Source organism: Oryza glaberrima, chromosome 8 (genome assembly GCF_000147395.1).
Source record: "Oryza glaberrima chromosome 8, OglaRS2, whole genome shotgun sequence".
Taxonomy (NCBI): Eukaryota; Viridiplantae; Streptophyta; class Magnoliopsida; order Poales; family Poaceae; genus Oryza; species Oryza glaberrima.
The window spans coordinates 24,802,387-24,819,027 of NC_068333.1; the positions used below are offsets into that span (position 1 = coordinate 24,802,387).

The following is a 16,641-nucleotide window of genomic DNA, read 5'->3' on the forward strand; positions in this document are numbered from 1 at the left end:
TCATTGATGCCATAACCCTTCTTTAAAAAGAAAAACAGCAAAATTTCATTAAACCGGATTTTGTGAAGAACCAAACATAACCAACTTCCTGGGGGTCTTCATCAGCATAAAAAAAATGTTAGAACAAGACTAGGAAAGATTATTGCACGGATGCAGAATCATGATGTGCCGAAGCGATGGTAGGCAGGAACACGCTGTCAGCATAGTTGGGTTACAGGGATTATTGCAAGAAATCATCATGCATGCTTACTCTGTCCATCACCACTTGATTAGGAGGGATCTATCTAAATGGTGATCCCGCTGTAGCAATCTTCAAACAGTGCAATATATCTCAATGGAATATACTAATTAAATTGCATGGTTAGGGGTTAGGGTGTCAAGAGCATCAGGTCGGTCTCAGAATATATGATACGATCGTCCTGTCACTTGCCCATAATCGAACTGGACCTTGATATACAGCTAGCGATTGCGTGTTGATTAAAAATTTCCGTGAAAGCATGCCCTCCCAACTGATGTAAGCATCAGCATGTCAAGGTTAACACCTCACTATCTCATGTGATCTCGTGTGGTAAGATACAAGAGAAAAACTGGAAGTAGCAGTGCCACCAATGGCATGAGGATTATCAATCAGATGGCCAAAGCAGCTAGCATTGGGTGTGTACAGTTTGTCCAAATCACCAACCAACCATACATCTATAGGAGATGATGAGATCCATCCTTAAATCGACCAGACCTGCAGATATTGGTTGCCGCTGGCCATTGACGTGCATACTTTAATCGACTAATCAATTCCTCGGATGCCACCTCTCTCTGCAAGCTCACCACACGACCATGCCAATATAAACAAGAAGGAAGAAATTCGCAACAAATTTATATTCATCGACTTTGGCATCACAAGTAGAGTAGCAGATCAAAACGCAACGCGTCTCGAATCAAATCCATCTTCTTTTTTGGCCTCTTCTTCTTCTTCTTCTTCTTCCCCTCGCATACGTGCGCAATACATAGTGCATTCCATTTTATTGCAGCAGCAGCAGCTAATCTCGCCGGAAGAAAAACCAAAGCCGGAGGCGATGAGGGAGCTGTCGTGCTTCGGCGACAGCTCGGTCGGCATCGCCGCCGCCGCGGCCGGTGACTCCGGCGGCGGCGGCGGCGCGCTGGATCGCTCGCTGCAGGCGGCGACCACGACGGTGTACGGTGCGTCGCTGCACTCCGGGAAGGAGCTCCTCATCCGGGTCACGTGGACGCGGAGCGCCGCCGGAGCCACCGGCCTCGCCGTCGCCTTCGACGACGCGCTCTCGCCGTCGTCGAGGTGCGCCCACCACGTGCTGCACAAGAAGCGCGGGAGCCGGTCCCTCGCCACCGCCGCCGGCACGGCCGTGGGCGTCCACTGGGACACCGCCGAGGCCACGTACGCGTCGGGTTCGTCCCCCGAGCCCACCGGCGACTACTACCTCGCCGTCGTCGCCGACGCCGAGCTCGCGCTGCTCCTCGGCGAGGGCGGCGCGGCGCGGGACCTCTCCCGCCGGTTCGGCGACGACGGCGGTGGCGCCGTCGTCCTCAGCCGGCGAGAGCAGCTGCGCGGCGCGGCGACGGCGCACACCACGCGGTGCAGGTTCCGGGAGGGCGGGGCGGAGCACGAGGTGGCGGTGCACGCGACCCGCGGCGGCGGCGGCGGCGGTGAGGGGGAGGTGCGGGTCAGCATCGACGGGAAGAGGGTGGCTGAGGTGAGGAGGGTGGGGTGGGGGTTCCGCGGCAACCGCGCCGCCGTGCTCGCCGACGGCGAGGTGGTGGACGTGATGTGGGACGTGCACGACTGGTGGTTCGGCCGTGGCGGCGGCGGCGGCGGAGCTGGAGCTGGCGCGCAGTTCATGGTGAGGGCGAGGGCGGAGAAGGAGGGGAGGCTGTGGATGGCCGACCAGCCGCCGGCGAGGGGTGGCTTCTTCCTGCACGTGCAATGCTACCGCCGGTGACGTGACGTCACTGGACAGTATGTATGTGCAATGTGTTACTAACAAAACTAGTCCGTGCCAATCAGCTTCTCTAATTCGAGTTGGTGATTTTATTACAGTGTAAATCATGGTGTACATGAAAGATATAAGTATATGTCTCCAGCCTGACATTGTATGAACATGGGTACATGCATGCTGATGTGAGTGTTTCTGGTTATCTGAATCGCAATCAAATGGCATAGATAGATTCTGATCATGGTTACATGGAAAAAATGATGCTTACATTGCCTCCAGATAGCTTCATTGAGATCAAGCAGAAACGCTTGCATTCTCTGCCACGATGCTGTCAAGTAATGACTCGCATGCGTCTTCCAGCAGATCCAGCACCTGAAAAACATTGTGCAAAGATAGGTTACTACTGGAGAATGTACATCACGCATATCTTTCTCATGTAAAATCTTGTCCTCGTATAATCGGCACAACAGACAACATCATCGTTGCTTGCACGTAAGGAACTATGAGTACACTTAATGGTTTTGAGGAAGAACCATATTAAGTCAAATGCATGAAAAAATATTAATCAGGCATTCAGCAACAGTCTTATTTGAAGGAAATGAAGGAACATTGGCAAAAACTTAAATAAATCCGACTTTCATTTTTGCTGCTAATATTACTTAGCTACTAATACTACCCCATTGGGATTACTTTGAACAATGCCTTAAACCCAGGAGTTCATCTATATATCTAAAAAAGGATCACTTCAAAATTTCTTCACGGATCACACTCTATGTTATTCTGTTTATGATCTTGACAGTCAAAGGTGAAAATTTTAGAGCAATTAATTATTGTGCAAAGGACTAAGTAAGGCTCAAAGTTGTCTACGATTTGACACTATGTTTTAGAAGCCTTGCTGAAGAATTTTCATCAACTTCTTCTATGCTTCTCAAGCATGCCAGTGAGGGCACCAACCAAACAGGCCCAAAGACTTTGGGCAGAGCTAATGAAGATCACAGGTCAGTACTGGAGGTACACTTTCATGCATAAAATACTATGCTTGAACAGAAAACATTGTTTTATTGTTTCATGCTGTCATGCACACATGGATGCTCATGTTCATCCCCACTGGGTCAAACAATGAAACAGATCTAACTTCAGTCAGAAAAATGGAACATATCTAACATGTAATTTGCAGACTTCAAAACAATCGTGCACTTCATCATCTCACCTTTTCAAATCCTTGAGGGCCTCCATAATACGGATCTGGGACTTCTGACTCAGTATGACGCTTGCAATAGGAACACATCAGCTTAACCTAGTAAAGGTAAAAAGAACATTTCATGTGTTAGTTTTCAAGCATGAATACCAACATCAGCTTAACTGCTTAACCATATGGCATGTTGGTTCTTATCCATTCTTAGCCTTGCCAAATTTTTGGCAATGTCAGGAATAGGTATTGTCAAAATTTTGGAAAAAATGGGCTTTTGTTTCGCTTGCCTACCCATGTTGCATTTTGGCAATGTACTCAATTCAACCAAGCCAGATATTTTGGCAATGCCAATTTATTGGCCACAAACCAAATGGGTGACTAATTTTTGGATTGCCATTTTTTTTTTTTTTGGTTTGGTTGAGTTTGGGCTTAACTGGACTTCCAGATTGCAGTATGAGATAACTAACTACTGTAAAGTTGTATAAGGGTGTCAGAAAGAGAATAAACGCTAGGCCAGACACTATCCATTATCAAGCAGCTATGTGGTCACCCCTCTACCAGAAATAAGAGAGTATCTGCCTATCTGGTAAAAGAAATCTAACTCGTAGATATGGTGAATCAGTCAAGTTGCTAGAACAAAGTAGCCATCATCAGCTGGAGCAAGAGCAATGCAAGAGACTACTTTGTAGAAATTGATGATTCTGCATTTGCCCGAAACAAACTTAGAAAGTGCACTTTACTGTAAGTGAAACATGCTAAGGAATGTTGGAGAAAATCAAGTAGGGGAATAAATAATAATTGCAGTATATTAATTCTTCACCTTCCATGTCATATTGAAAGACAAAGGGCATGGTCAATTGGTCATATCACCGATTATTTTAGGGGAAAACATGTATTAGGAGAAAGCAAATGCGGATACTTCAGATTGTGCATATAACGGCATATAACATGCTGTTTGGGTTCCCATAGATGCCTAAACTCTGTAAGACCTCAGGTTCTGGGGTTAAGACAACAAAATTAAAAATAGAAATGATCAAACAAGTATATGCAGGATGAACATTAATGGAATGTTTGCAATACAGGAATTTTGTGGAAAATTAATTGGACTCAGCAAATTCACACAGAACTTGGGGAAATAATCTCATGTTATAAATGAGTCAAGAACTCTTATAACATATTAACATTTTAACCTTCTTGGGTCCACTGTCTGGGAGGGGTTCCCTGTGTCTCCATCTCTCAAATGAACTGAGTAGGTCTTCTGCACATTACTCCAAATAAAAGCACATAAGGCAGCAGAACATAATAAAAAAAAGAGGTACCGAAACACAGATGAGAGGAGTTGAGAGAGTACCATAATTCTGCCTATCCATTGCAAGGATAAGATCAAAATCTCGGAAGTCGGAGGGTTTGACAGGCCTGGATATGGAGGTCACCTCAATTCCCCTCTTCTTCGAAGCTGATCTCATCCTTGAGTCTGCCTTGTTACCCTGAATCCAAGCAACATCTCATCAATGATGATGTCATCGCTGAACAGAGCAATGTACAAACAAGCATGGTATTACAGAATACAACCTCATGGTAACCAATTGTACCAGCAGAGTCTATGAGAAACTTGGACTCAAGCCCACGCTTGCTCACGAGGTTCCGGAACACAGCCTCAGCTGCAGGGCTCCGACAGATGTTGCCTGTATACACAATTTACATCAACACAGGCAACAAACACCACACGTTTCAGGCTGTAATACACATAGGTAAGATAAGGCAGTGGGGTGAATTTATCCTTTTTCTGAAAAACAGGGGGAGACGCACCAATGCACGTGAAAACATGCAAACGTACACAGACAAATAAACATGTCAAAGAAGGTAGCGCACAATCTTATACGCTGATAAAGCAAACACTACATTGCTTGTACATGGAAAGATGTCGAAATTCACATGTACTAAGCACCTGACACAAAATTATACAGCTCGTCCTGATAAACCAAGCAACTAGAAATTTGAAGCTGTGAAGTCTGAGCTATATATCACTACACGGAACAGATTGTCGTAATCAAATGATCAGAATAATGCAACAACTGAAAGCAGATAGTCCCTAAACCAAATTGCAACTTATACAGTGCACACATAACCCTTGAGAGAATGCATTTTGGTATTCCAACTGACCAAAATCTCCGAATTGAGCTGAACAAAAACTGTGAGAACCCATCCTGGTGCTTACTAATACTAAGCACATGCGAGCATATCCGTAAAACTTGATAACCATATCACGTACAGCCAGAAAAACTCCCACACTTCCCAATGTGCATAATACTATCACGGACAAACTACAATGGAGAAATCAGGCAAACGCGATGGGGAAATTGGAGAGATAAAATGCCGTCCCCGAATTAGTGCACGCACGGTGCGGACACACTAGGGCTGATAGTCGCAGAAGCACCCAAAATCAGCGGGACGAAGCAATCACAGGCAACTTCAATCCACATGGACAATTATCAAATCGAGTTGCGCTATCAAGCGGTTCCCCAATCAGTTCATGGCCAATCGCTGAGACGATAAGAAGCTAGGGTTGGTGTGATTTACCGAGACAGACGAAGAGGACGGAGAAGGGCTTCGCCTGCGCCCCCTCTGCCGCCGCGGCGCTCGCCTCCGCAGCCATCTCCCCCTCCCCCTCCGCCGCCGCCGCCGCAGCCGCAAATCGAAGGCGAGGGTTTAGAAACGGATCGCGAGGACGAGCCTGGCCGAGACCGGAGCTGGAGATGGAGATTGTAGTGGGAAAAGGTGAAGCGGTGCAGTGACGACTGGCTGCCACAAGTGGAGGCCGCGGCACGCGCCTCCTAACCGGGTATCGCGTTGTCGGGTTCGGAGCCGGAGATGAGCAGGCGGCGGAGCTCGCCGCGGCTGCTCCGGCCATGGCCGCCGGCGCCACGAGCTCCTCCCTCTCGCGCGCGCGGGGGAAGCTGTGTGGATGGGGGCAATTCGAGCGACGAGTGGCTCGCGCCGCGGAAGCGGAGATGGTTCGGTGTACTGGAGCTTTTGAATCCGAAAACTCCCTAATAATCCTCGGAAAAAAAAAAGGAGAGAAAAATATCGATAAGGTTGAGGAATTCGTCTAACTGGGTTGGGCCTACTGGACCGTTTTAATATGGGCCGTGGGTTACGGCCTGTGGGCTGGCTGTTGTAAACATTTGCGTAAAAAACCCCAAGAGAAGAATTTACTTTTCATTTGAATCCCCCGTGTCACTGTGACCGTCAGATCGGCCATTGGCGGCTAGAATCGAGGCGGAGAGTAGGGACTTGTTTTTCTGGAAACCCCCTATTATTAGTTTCGTAACACAAATAATTGCTCCTCGTCGCCGGAGCAGAAGGTCTCGAGGAGTCGAGACTTCTCTCCCCCAAATCCCCAGAACCCTAGCGGAGCTCCACCTCGAGATGGCGACGGCGAGCGATGCGCCGGCGAGCTCCACGATAACGACCGCCACGGACGACGCCGAGGTGGAGCGCGACCAGGGCAACGGCAATGGCGCCGTGTCAGCCGCACCCGCCGCCGTGGGGAAGGAGGCGGCGGCTGAGGAGGAGGAGATGATCGGCCCGGCTCCCGTGCCGCCGCGGCCGAGGAAGAAGCGCCCGCTCCAGTTCGAGCAGGCCTTCCTCGACGCCCTGCCCTCCGCGGCCATGTGAGTGTTCTCCTCGCCGTTTCAGGTTCGGATTTGGTAGGGGGTGCGTCGGCTGGGAGGCTGATGGCCGTGGCTTGGTTTTGCAGGTACGAGAAGAGCTATATGCATCGGGATGTCGTCACCCACGTCGCCGTCTCTCCTGCTGACTACTTCATCACCGGGAGCGCAGATGGTAATCTCTCGCGCTCACGTCTCTGCATCGTACCGTATTTCAGTGTGCGATACTAGTGGTTTGTGCCTTTGTGGTAGTTTGTTAGCTTGTGGCAGCATGTGTTAGATTTCGGATGGTATCTTGTGGAAATGTCAAGCCCTTCTACATAAGGGATAGTCCTTCACTGAACCATAATCACGGGCTTGATAGACTTGCGTAATAGTATTGGTTGAAAAACTTTTAGATCTATGGATTGATCAAATCCTGTGGTATGATTCAATAATAAGCTGATTCATTTTCATGTAATGGGAGCTTAATTACCATCCTTTTCTCCTCTCTACCCAGGACATTTGAAATTTTGGAAGAAGAAACCAGCTGGGATCGAATTTGCTAAACATTTTCGATCTCATCTCAGTCCCATTGAAGGCCTAGCTGTGAGTGTTCAGATTCTTATATTGACTTCCCTAATCCAGGGAAAACATTTGCATTCGCAATATATATTAGTCTATTTATCTTGCTAGTTGCTACTCTTAGTCACAGCTCCTGCCTATGGAACTATGAACAACCTCAAATTATAGCGTGATTCAGTAATGCAGGTGAGTGTTGATGGCCTACTTTGCTGCACGATCTCCAGCGATCGGTCTGTCAAGATATATGACGTTGTGAATTATGACATGATGTTCATGATGCGTCTCCCATTCGTTCCGGGTGCAATTGAGTGGGTTTATCGACAAGGAGATGTTAAACCAAAACTCGCTGTTAGTGATTGTAATACACCTTTTGTTCACATATATGATACTCATTCTGGTTCAAACGATCCCATCATCTCCAAAGAGGTAATCTGTTGTTGCTTTCTGTGTGTCGATGTGTATTTCTTGTGAATTAAAGTAACTAAATGATTCTTACTGCATGAGCTGCCTCTTTATGCAGATTCATGCTGGCCCAGTAAAGGTTATGAAATATAACCATGTTCACGATGTTGTGATATCTGCTGATGCCAAAGGACTCTTGGAATACTGGTCTCCGTCTACCCTCAAATTTCCAGAAGACGCGTATGTTGTTTCTCTCTTGGAGTTATTTTCAACGTTTGTGTAGCTTGTGGTTTTGTCTTCCCAAAACATTGCACTGAGCCACCAAGTACTTGAGCCATGATTACACCTACCATTTCCTTTTCTGTTAAGTCTGCAGCTGGAACAATCCTAGGTGCTAATTAATCAACGAACCAGCTTTTTTTTAAAAAAGTTAGGTACTATTATGTTTGGTGAAGATGCACTTAACTTAAAATCTTTTCTGATTCACTTTTGTTTCTTATAATAACATATTATCCTACTTTAGTATTTATGGATTGTTTTTTCATTTCACCTGTCACTCTGGCAGTGTATAAGCTCTGGGTTGGTTCCTTTTGTAATGGCTATATTTATATGTGCTAACAGCTGTTCTGTCCCTCTTGGTGAATGCATCAATCCATCATCTTATCAATGCATATTGCCTTTGTTTTTTGTGCAGGGTGAACTTTCGTTTAAAAACAGACACAAATCTATTTGAAATCGCAAAATGCAAGACTAGCGTGTCTGCTATTGAGGTACTTCTTCTATTTGATTCTCAAGTTATTTGCATTTGTTGCTTCATTATTGATAGAGCTACAGGATTACTCTGATAAACGAGCTTGTGTTGTCCAGATGAGCAATGACGGCACTCAATTTGTTGTTACATCCCCTGATCGTAGGATACGGGTATTTTGGTTCAAAACTGGGAAACTAAGACGTGTATATGATGAGTCCCTTGAGGTAAGAAATTCCATCTGTACAATGCATGGTACAGATAAATATGTTCTGTTATAATCCCCAACTGAATGCTGTCAATTATAGGTGGCACAAGATCTGCAGAAAAGTGATATCCCGATGTATCGTCTTGATGCTATTGATTTTGGGCGAAGAATGGCTGTTGAGAAGGAAATAGAAAAGACCGAAAATGTTCCACAGCCTAATGCTGTATTTGATGAGAGCAGCAATTTTCTTATTTATGCTACCCTTTTGGGCATAAAGGTATGCTATTTTTTTACTGCACATCTTTTCTTTTATGTAGTATGTGTTTGATATCATTATATGTACTTCAGTTATTTATATAATTATTTTTTATGTTCGGAATGATAAATGTTGCTCAAGAAAATATTTGTCCTTGTGGAATTCCATCTTATGGATCAGCTGCTAGTTAAACAGCATGTTTTGTATTAGCTTTCTAGCAGCTTGTTTTGTATTCATTATGCTCCTATCTAGCTGTTGAGTTCATGTAAATATCTGGCATGTTGCTATTGTTGAACATATTTCTGTATGATTAATTCTGATTTCCCATAAATATGCAGATTATAAATTTGCACACAAATAAGGTTTCAAGAATCCTGGGGAAGGTAGAAAACAATGAACGTTTTCTGAGGATTGCTCTATACCAAGGTGATAAAGGGAATAAGAAGGTTAGAAAAATTCCTTCAGTAGCTGCCAATGTCAATGACAGCAAGGAGCCTTTATCTGACCCAACGCTGCTATGCTGTGCCTTCAAGAAGCATCGAATATATCTCTTTAGGTACATCAATTCAATGATCTTTGGATAGGTCATATTAGCTGATTCCGCATGCTGCTTCTGTAGACTCCTTTCTCTCCAGATGGTATTTCTTAAATTTTAATATCCCGCTTCTCAACCCTCTTTTTTCATTATACAGTCGTAGAGAACCTGAGGAGCCTGAAGACGCAACCAAGGGTAGGGATGTTTTCAATGAAAAACCCCCACCGGAAGAGCTTTTGGCTGTATCAGATTTAGGGAAGACTGCTACAACATCACTCCCTGATAATTTGGTATGTTTTCTCAATCATTTCTAAAAATGGTGATTTGCTACTATTGATTTTATGGAAATTTGATATCTTGGTGGGATAGTCTTTGAACATTTTTCCTTTTTAGGTCGCATTTATTTACACGAGTATTTCCTATTTCAGGTGATGCATACTTCTATGGGTGATATTCACTTGAGATTATATCCAGAAGAGTGTCCAAAAACTGTGGAGAATTTCACTACCCATTGCCGGAATGGTTATTATGATAATCTCATATTTCATCGTGTCATTAAAGGCTTTATGATTCAGACTGGAGACCCTTTGGGGGATGGCACTGGTGGGCAATCAATCTGGGGAAGGGAGTTCGAAGATGAATTTCACAAAAGGTATATAAGTTGTATGCCTTTTCCTGTTTTTCTTTTCTCATTTGCAGAAAACAATGCAGTTTTTCATCTTATGTACCGTTTAGATGACAGATGTCTATGCAAGGTCCAGGAAAGATATCTGTATAGTCATGTAAATTCTGCATGCACTGTGCTTATTGTTGTTGAAGAGAACACAATCCATATGAATGATCCTATTTGAATATGCTTATAGTGACAACTGACAGCTATGGCGGCTATCTTGCAGCTTGAGACATGATAGGCCTTTTACTCTTTCAATGGCCAATGCTGGACCAAATACCAATGGGTCCCAATTCTTTATCACAACTGTGGCAACTCCATGGCTAGACAACAAACACACAGTGTTTGGTAGAGTTGTGAAAGGGATGGATGTTGTTCAGGTACCAGCCTTTTTGACCAACTTAGTGACTGTGTGTGAATTTTCATATCCTTTATTGTGCTTCCTAATACGTTTTGTTTTAAACTTAAAAGCAAATCGAGAAGGTCAAGACCGACAAGAATGACAAACCATATCAGGATGTGAAGATCTTGAACGTTACAGTTCCAAAGACATAAGCTCAAACAATTGGTCAGTTTTTCTGCTCTTGATACCATAATCTAACCTCATAATTCATTTTGTTTTGGGGATTGTCTTGAACAAGTGACTTTGCTTGGTGTTTTCCTACAAAATACATACAATGCAAACTAATCCTTAACTGGCACAGATGTCTTGTGAACATTAATTTTTTTAAATTGTTCCCTTTTCTAAAGTTACCTACTACCTCCATCCACAAATATAAGCATTTCTAGCATTTGAAATTTGTACATTTCTGGAGTACTACTTTCCCAATCCAACCACCGCTGCATTTATTGCTCACTTAGTTGTATTTCTAGGCATGGTATTTTCCCTATCAAGTAGAGTCCCAGGGGCATCAAATTAATTTCACCTAAACCTTATTTTCTGTTAAAATCCTAGAAGTGATTATATTTGTGGACGGAAAGAATATAGTACATACATTAAGATAATACTGCCAGTTGCAACAACATTAAGAATATAGCCTGCTTTACTTATGTGGTTATCAAAGCTAATTTCATAATGGTTTGTTGGGTTAGACCTAAATACTTCTAAATTTACTTTAGGAGGTCATCTTTGCTAGACAACCTGTAGGAAAACCAAGCATCCAGTGACCAGTGGTGCTCTTTATTATTACCTTGTGTTATCCCCTGTTTGCCATGGGATTGTTCTCTCTCTCTCTCTCTCTCTCTCTCTCTCTCTCTCATGTGGACTGTATGAAGAACGGATCCATTTCTTTATCACCAGTTTCATGTTGACTGTATGGAGAACGGTTCCATTTCTTGTATCACCAGTGCTCTCATGTGGTCATTTCGTGTGCCTTCTGCAGGTTTGACATTGTACGCATGAGGTTCTTCCACCCTTTGCAAGCCTGTGAAAGACAAATGTTCTGAACTTTATGTGCTGCTGTGGTGCATCGAGTTGGTCCTTCAAACCTCAACCCAGAGGCAGCACCATATTATTAGAAAGCACTGCCTTTGATGAGGTATGTGTTCCGAGTTTTAACTAGCTTTCCCATCCATAACCCAAGGGCAATGGGACTGTAACATTTTTGCTGTACACGGGATTGGTATTGCAATTTAACAATGGAAAAAATGTAACGAGCCAGTTAGATGAGGATACATGGACGATTTTTCCATGCATGGGTGTAAGGGCGTAAGTTTTATTTTGACTAGCCACTGAATGCTGATACCAATTAGACTGAGCTGTGTAACCGTCATTTAGCTGCCGTGTAGAACGATGGCTTTTCGCGGGCGTCATGTTTTGGCGCCGGCTAACTTTTTTTCTGTAGTCTTGATTAACCGATGAGTCGGTCGACGTTGTGATGTTGACATGGTGATGATGCCCGTGTAAACAGACAAGGAAGGGGGAATCCCAATCCCGTGTTTGTTTGGCCGGCCGGTGCGTGCTGGAATTGGGTTAAAGAATTGTTGCTGCAGTGGTGGGGCATGTGCATCGTGAACCTGGACACGGAGAGGAGGTTAGGCATCCTGAGCATCTACTAGGTGTTCCCATCTGACGCTGTCTGTCCACTGAGGTTAAGATCGTACTACAATTATTGTAATAGTGTTGCACAAGGAGGTTAGTGTTGGCTGTGACGTTGCGTTAGAAAATGAAAGGAGTAGAGTAGCGTTGGTTGTCCCCGTGGTGTTGAAAGCGAAAGGAGGACTAGTAATTAGCAAGCATAAATGTTAACCTTTGATAACTTTTGGGATAGTTTGTTATATTTACTCCTTCCGTTCTAAAATGAAACAACCTAAGACTAAATACACCACTACTTAAGATCACGAATCTGAATGTACTTATGTTCACATTCATAGTTTCAGATTGTGTTTTATCTTACTATAGTATTTTGCAATGAAGGAGTATTAATAATTGATCAATCGTGCTCTAATTAACGGGCGTCAGCAATGGCGTGTGCGCATTCGTTGTTGCCCTTTTTTCCCGGGTGGGGGTGAGAACGGTCAACTGGGTCGTAGATCCGGTATGTACTATGCGACTAGGCCGGCGAGACTAGCCGCCCTCGCCCCTCTCGCTGTTTGACGAACAAGAGCGCGCCGCGTGGGCGCCAAAATTAGTTGGTTTGGTGGGGGAAACGAACGGAGAGAGAGGAAACGAGACGGAAGCAGCAAACCTTTCCTTCCTCCGATCGATCGAGCTAATGCCTCGTCACTCCATCGTCGGTTCGGTCGTATAAAAAGCAAGCGAGCGAGAGACCCGGGCCTCCGCCGCGCGCTTTCCTCCCTTGCTCCCACCACCACACCTGTCCTCCTTCCCCTCCATCGTCGTCTCCCTCCTCTTGTCCCACTCCGACTCCGACATGGCGGCCGCGAAGCACTTCACCTACGTCATCCTCGGCGGCGGCGTCGCCGCGGTAACATCGCCACCCTCCTCCTCTACTCTCTTCAATACGCGCTTGCCTTCTCATGGCCATCACATCATCTCACTCACACGATCGATGAACTCATTTTCATTTTGATTTGTGCAGGGATACGCTGCGCGGGAGTTCGCCAAGCAGGGCGTCAAGCCCGGGGAACTCGCCATCATCTCCAAGGAATCGGTAAACCATCCATCCATCCATCCATCGATTCCTTCCTGAATGAATACTGGACTAGTAATTCCTAATTATTTTTTTTTTCCTCTTCGTGTTTCTGCTGCAGGTGGCTCCCTACGAGCGTCCTGCTCTCAGCAAGGGATACCTCTTTCCTCAGAGTACGTCACGCCCTCCCCTCCCCTCCCCTGCCCTTCATATTTATTTTATTTTCTCAACATACTACTAATTACTCTCTTCCATTTCTTGCTGCTGATTCATTCCGATCCATCTTTCTCTCTACAGATGCAGCCAGGCTTCCGGGATTCCACACCTGCGTCGGGAGCGGCGGAGAGAGGCTCTTGCCTGAATGGTATTCCGAGAAAGGTACAATTACTGCTTTTTTTTCTCTTTTCTTTTCCATATAATTTGCAATCTGCAGTTGCTGTTCGATCTTCATGCCAGAGTACTTTGTTGATTGCAAATTGCAATGGTGATCGTCTATGCAATGGTTATCCATGAGTTCTTCTGGTCACTTCACAAACCCGTTGCCGTACATTAATTCACAGGCTTTCAGTGCCAGACTGCCAGTAGTACTAACTTGGAAGCTAACCAAACCTTCAAAAAACTTGAAAAGTACCAGTAGTAGTATTTTATAACTCAAGTGTCGTTTCATTAATTCTATCCTCTGATCTCTGATCCTTTTCGAGTAAACAAAGGAATGCCAGCTAATTTAAATGGCCAAAAATATTCCTCTATAAATAAAATTGCTAAAAGTCACCATTTTCTGAATACCGCAGTCTTTCTGACAGATTGATGGCAAACTGAATGAGTTTCCATTTGTAATGTTGCAGGTATCGAGCTGATCCTGAGCACCGAAATTGTCAAGGCTGATCTTGCCTCCAAGACATTGACCAGTTCAGCTGATGCAACCTTTACCTATGACACTTTGCTCATTGCCACTGGCTCCTCGGTGAGTTCTCAACTGTACCTTTAAGCTTTAACCCACAAAGAAAAGAGGAATGGTGTTCTTTTTAGTAAATTTTGGTTGTGAACTTGTAATGTTTGTTTATTCATATCGGTTTTTCCAGAGCTATGTTGCTCATGTCATTTTTTTGGGAATACGCGAGACGCGCATTTTTGTATTAAGATGTTGCTCATGTCATGAACATCTGTCTGCTTGATCAGGTCATAAAGCTCACTGACTTTGGTGTTCAAGGAGCAGAGGCCAACGACATATTGTACCTGAGGGATATTGAGGACGCTGACAAGTTGGTCGCGGCTATGCAAGCCAAGAAGGATGGAAAGGCTGTGGTTGTCGGAGGTGGCTACATAGGACTTGAGCTTAGCGCAGCCTTGAAGACCAACAATTTTGATGTCACTATGGTGTACCCTGAACCTTGGTGCAGTAAGTCTCCTTATTCTTTGCATCCAGAAAGCTTTACTACTATAAATTGTGTTTTCTGAATACTCAACAGCAAGGAAACAAATACCTCTCATCTTTATAGTTGTAACGTATTTGGCCAATAAAATCTCATATTGGAGATGCCATCTGTTGTAGTGCCCCGTCTCTTCACTTCTGGCCTTGCTGCTTTCTACGAGGGATACTACGCTAACAAAGGAATCCATATCATAAAGGGAACCGTGGCTGTTGGTTTTGATGCTGATGCCAATGGAGATGTGAGCACTCTGTAGTTACCACTTAGTCCAGTATCATCTTGCTGTGAAGGCAAATGTTCACCTTGTTAATTTTTTTTTCTGTTGGCAGGTTACTGCGGTGAAGCTAAAGAATGGAAACGTGCTGGAAGCTGACATTGTTATTGTCGGTGTCGGTGGCAGGCCACTGACTCATCTCTTCAAGGGTCAAGTTGCAGAGGAGAAGGGTGGAATCAAGGTTTGTCCGGTTTCTGTTCATCTTTCAGATTCTGCTCTATCTGCTACATTTGTTGCATGATGATTGTATTTCAGGCTATTGTCCATTTGAGTTACCCTAATTAGCAACTGAACCTTCTTTCGAGCTTGTTCTTGCTTATACCTTCGAATTAGCTGAACATTTCAAATCTGCATGTGTCTTCCAGACTGATGCATTCTTCGAAACGAGCGTTCCTGGTGTATACGCCATTGCCGACGTGGCCGCCTTCCCGATGAAGCTATACAATGAGATTAGGAGAGTAGAGCATGTTGACCATGCTCGCAAATCAGCCGAGCAGGCCGTGAAGGTGAGCCATCCGTTCGTTCTTGATTCTTCATCCTCGTTGCCGCCATTGATCAGGATTCAGAAGTTCTTTGTGATAACCAAATTCACTGGCTTCAATGAACTTGCAGGCGATCAAGGCGAAGGAGGCCGGCGAGTCGGTGCCGGAGTACGACTACCTGCCCTACTTCTACTCCCGGTCGTTCGACCTCTCGTGGCAGTTCTACGGCGACAACGTCGGCGAGGATGTGCTGTTCGGCGACAACGACCCCACGGCGGCCAAGCCCAAGTTCGGCTCGTACTGGATCAAGGACGGCAAGGTCGTCGGCGTCTTCCTCGAGGGCGGCTCGGCGGAGGAGAATCAGGTCATTGCCAAGGTCGCCAGAGCTCAGCCGCCGGTGGCCGACGTCGAGGCTCTCAAGAAGGAAGGACTCGACTTCGCTGCCAAAGTCTGAACCTCTCTATGCACACGCATTTCATTTTGTGGACGCTGTGATGCTGCCATCTTTTCGATTCTGAGCTTCGTAGTGATTTTATTAGCTCCGATCCTATATATGGAGGATTTGTTTTGTTCTCATTGTGAATTTGTGATGTAGTCACTGTGGCGAGGTCCCAATAATGTCTGTACTCTGTAGCTTCTGTGATTAGTTGTTTTCTTTTTAAAAAAACCTGTGTATCGTCTGTGTTTCTTTTTTTTATCACGGATTAGGCTGTTCTTTGCTAGTTACTTAAGAAGATTTGACAAATGAAATCAGAACAGTTTTAGGCCATCTTCTTTTTAGCTACTCAATTAGAGCATGTTTGGTAGGGACTCTAACTCTTAAATTTAACTTCAAGAGCCGTGTTTGGAGTGGAGTTGTGGAGCAGTCTAAATCTAGCTCCACCTCCCTAGTTCATCCAGCTCCATTCTCATTTTTGGTGAAGCTGAAACTATTTGGTCGGGCTTCTGCTTCAGAATAGTGTGAGAGCTAAAGCTCTATCAATAAACCCTTATTATGGATTATTTGCTCCATACTTCAAAAATATTTGATTCATAATTTGTATAGATAATCCACTACAATAATTTTGGTTAATAACCTATTTTACTCTGGGCCTTAATTTGGTGAGTTTGAGTTAGTACGAAACGAATTCATTTTAACTTGAACACTCTAAAA

General features: G+C 44.7%; 4 protein-coding genes across 4 annotated transcripts; 3 read left to right on the forward strand and 1 right to left on the reverse strand.

The window, feature by feature from the left end:
* Nucleotides 1-372: 372 nt before the first annotated feature.
* Nucleotides 373-2,001, forward strand: LOC127781468 (uncharacterized). Its single transcript, XM_052308421.1, has one exon. It carries the CDS (start codon nt 798-800, stop codon nt 1,968-1,970), a length of 1,173 nt encoding a protein of 390 aa, XP_052164381.1. The 5' UTR covers nt 373-797; the 3' UTR covers nt 1,971-2,001.
* An 81-nt stretch (nt 2,002-2,082) lies between these two features.
* LOC127781471 (uncharacterized) lies at nt 2,083-6,181 on the reverse strand. The gene is made up of 6 exons (XM_052308425.1): nt 5,737-6,181; nt 4,729-4,841; nt 4,508-4,643; nt 4,347-4,414; nt 3,175-3,261; nt 2,083-2,336 (listed from the first exon to the last, which is right to left on the reverse strand). Exons 1-6 carry the CDS (start codon nt 6,065-6,067, stop codon nt 2,259-2,261), a joined length of 813 nt encoding a protein of 270 aa, XP_052164385.1. The 5' UTR covers nt 6,068-6,181; the 3' UTR covers nt 2,083-2,258.
* A 333-nt stretch (nt 6,182-6,514) lies between these two features.
* LOC127781822 (peptidyl-prolyl cis-trans isomerase CYP71) lies at nt 6,515-11,961 on the forward strand. The gene is made up of 14 exons (XM_052308880.1): nt 6,515-6,830; nt 6,917-7,002; nt 7,327-7,415; nt 7,578-7,817; nt 7,912-8,033; nt 8,488-8,563; nt 8,661-8,768; nt 8,850-9,026; nt 9,344-9,561; nt 9,698-9,830; nt 9,969-10,192; nt 10,437-10,590; nt 10,682-10,778; nt 11,593-11,961. Exons 1-13 carry the CDS (start codon nt 6,586-6,588, stop codon nt 10,763-10,765), a joined length of 1,956 nt encoding a protein of 651 aa, XP_052164840.1. The 5' UTR covers nt 6,515-6,585; the 3' UTR covers nt 10,766-10,778; nt 11,593-11,961.
* Nucleotides 11,962-12,922: 961 nt separating this feature from the next.
* LOC127781823 (monodehydroascorbate reductase 4, cytosolic) lies at nt 12,923-16,258 on the forward strand. Its single transcript, XM_052308881.1, has 10 exons — nt 12,923-13,137; nt 13,252-13,323; nt 13,424-13,475; nt 13,600-13,680; nt 14,148-14,266; nt 14,482-14,701; nt 14,855-14,973; nt 15,062-15,187; nt 15,372-15,512; nt 15,619-16,258. The coding sequence occupies exons 1-10, from the start codon at nt 13,084-13,086 to the stop codon at nt 15,940-15,942; spliced, it is 1,308 nt and encodes a 435-aa protein (XP_052164841.1). The 5' UTR covers nt 12,923-13,083; the 3' UTR covers nt 15,943-16,258.
* The last annotated feature ends 383 nt before the right edge of the window (nt 16,259-16,641 follow it).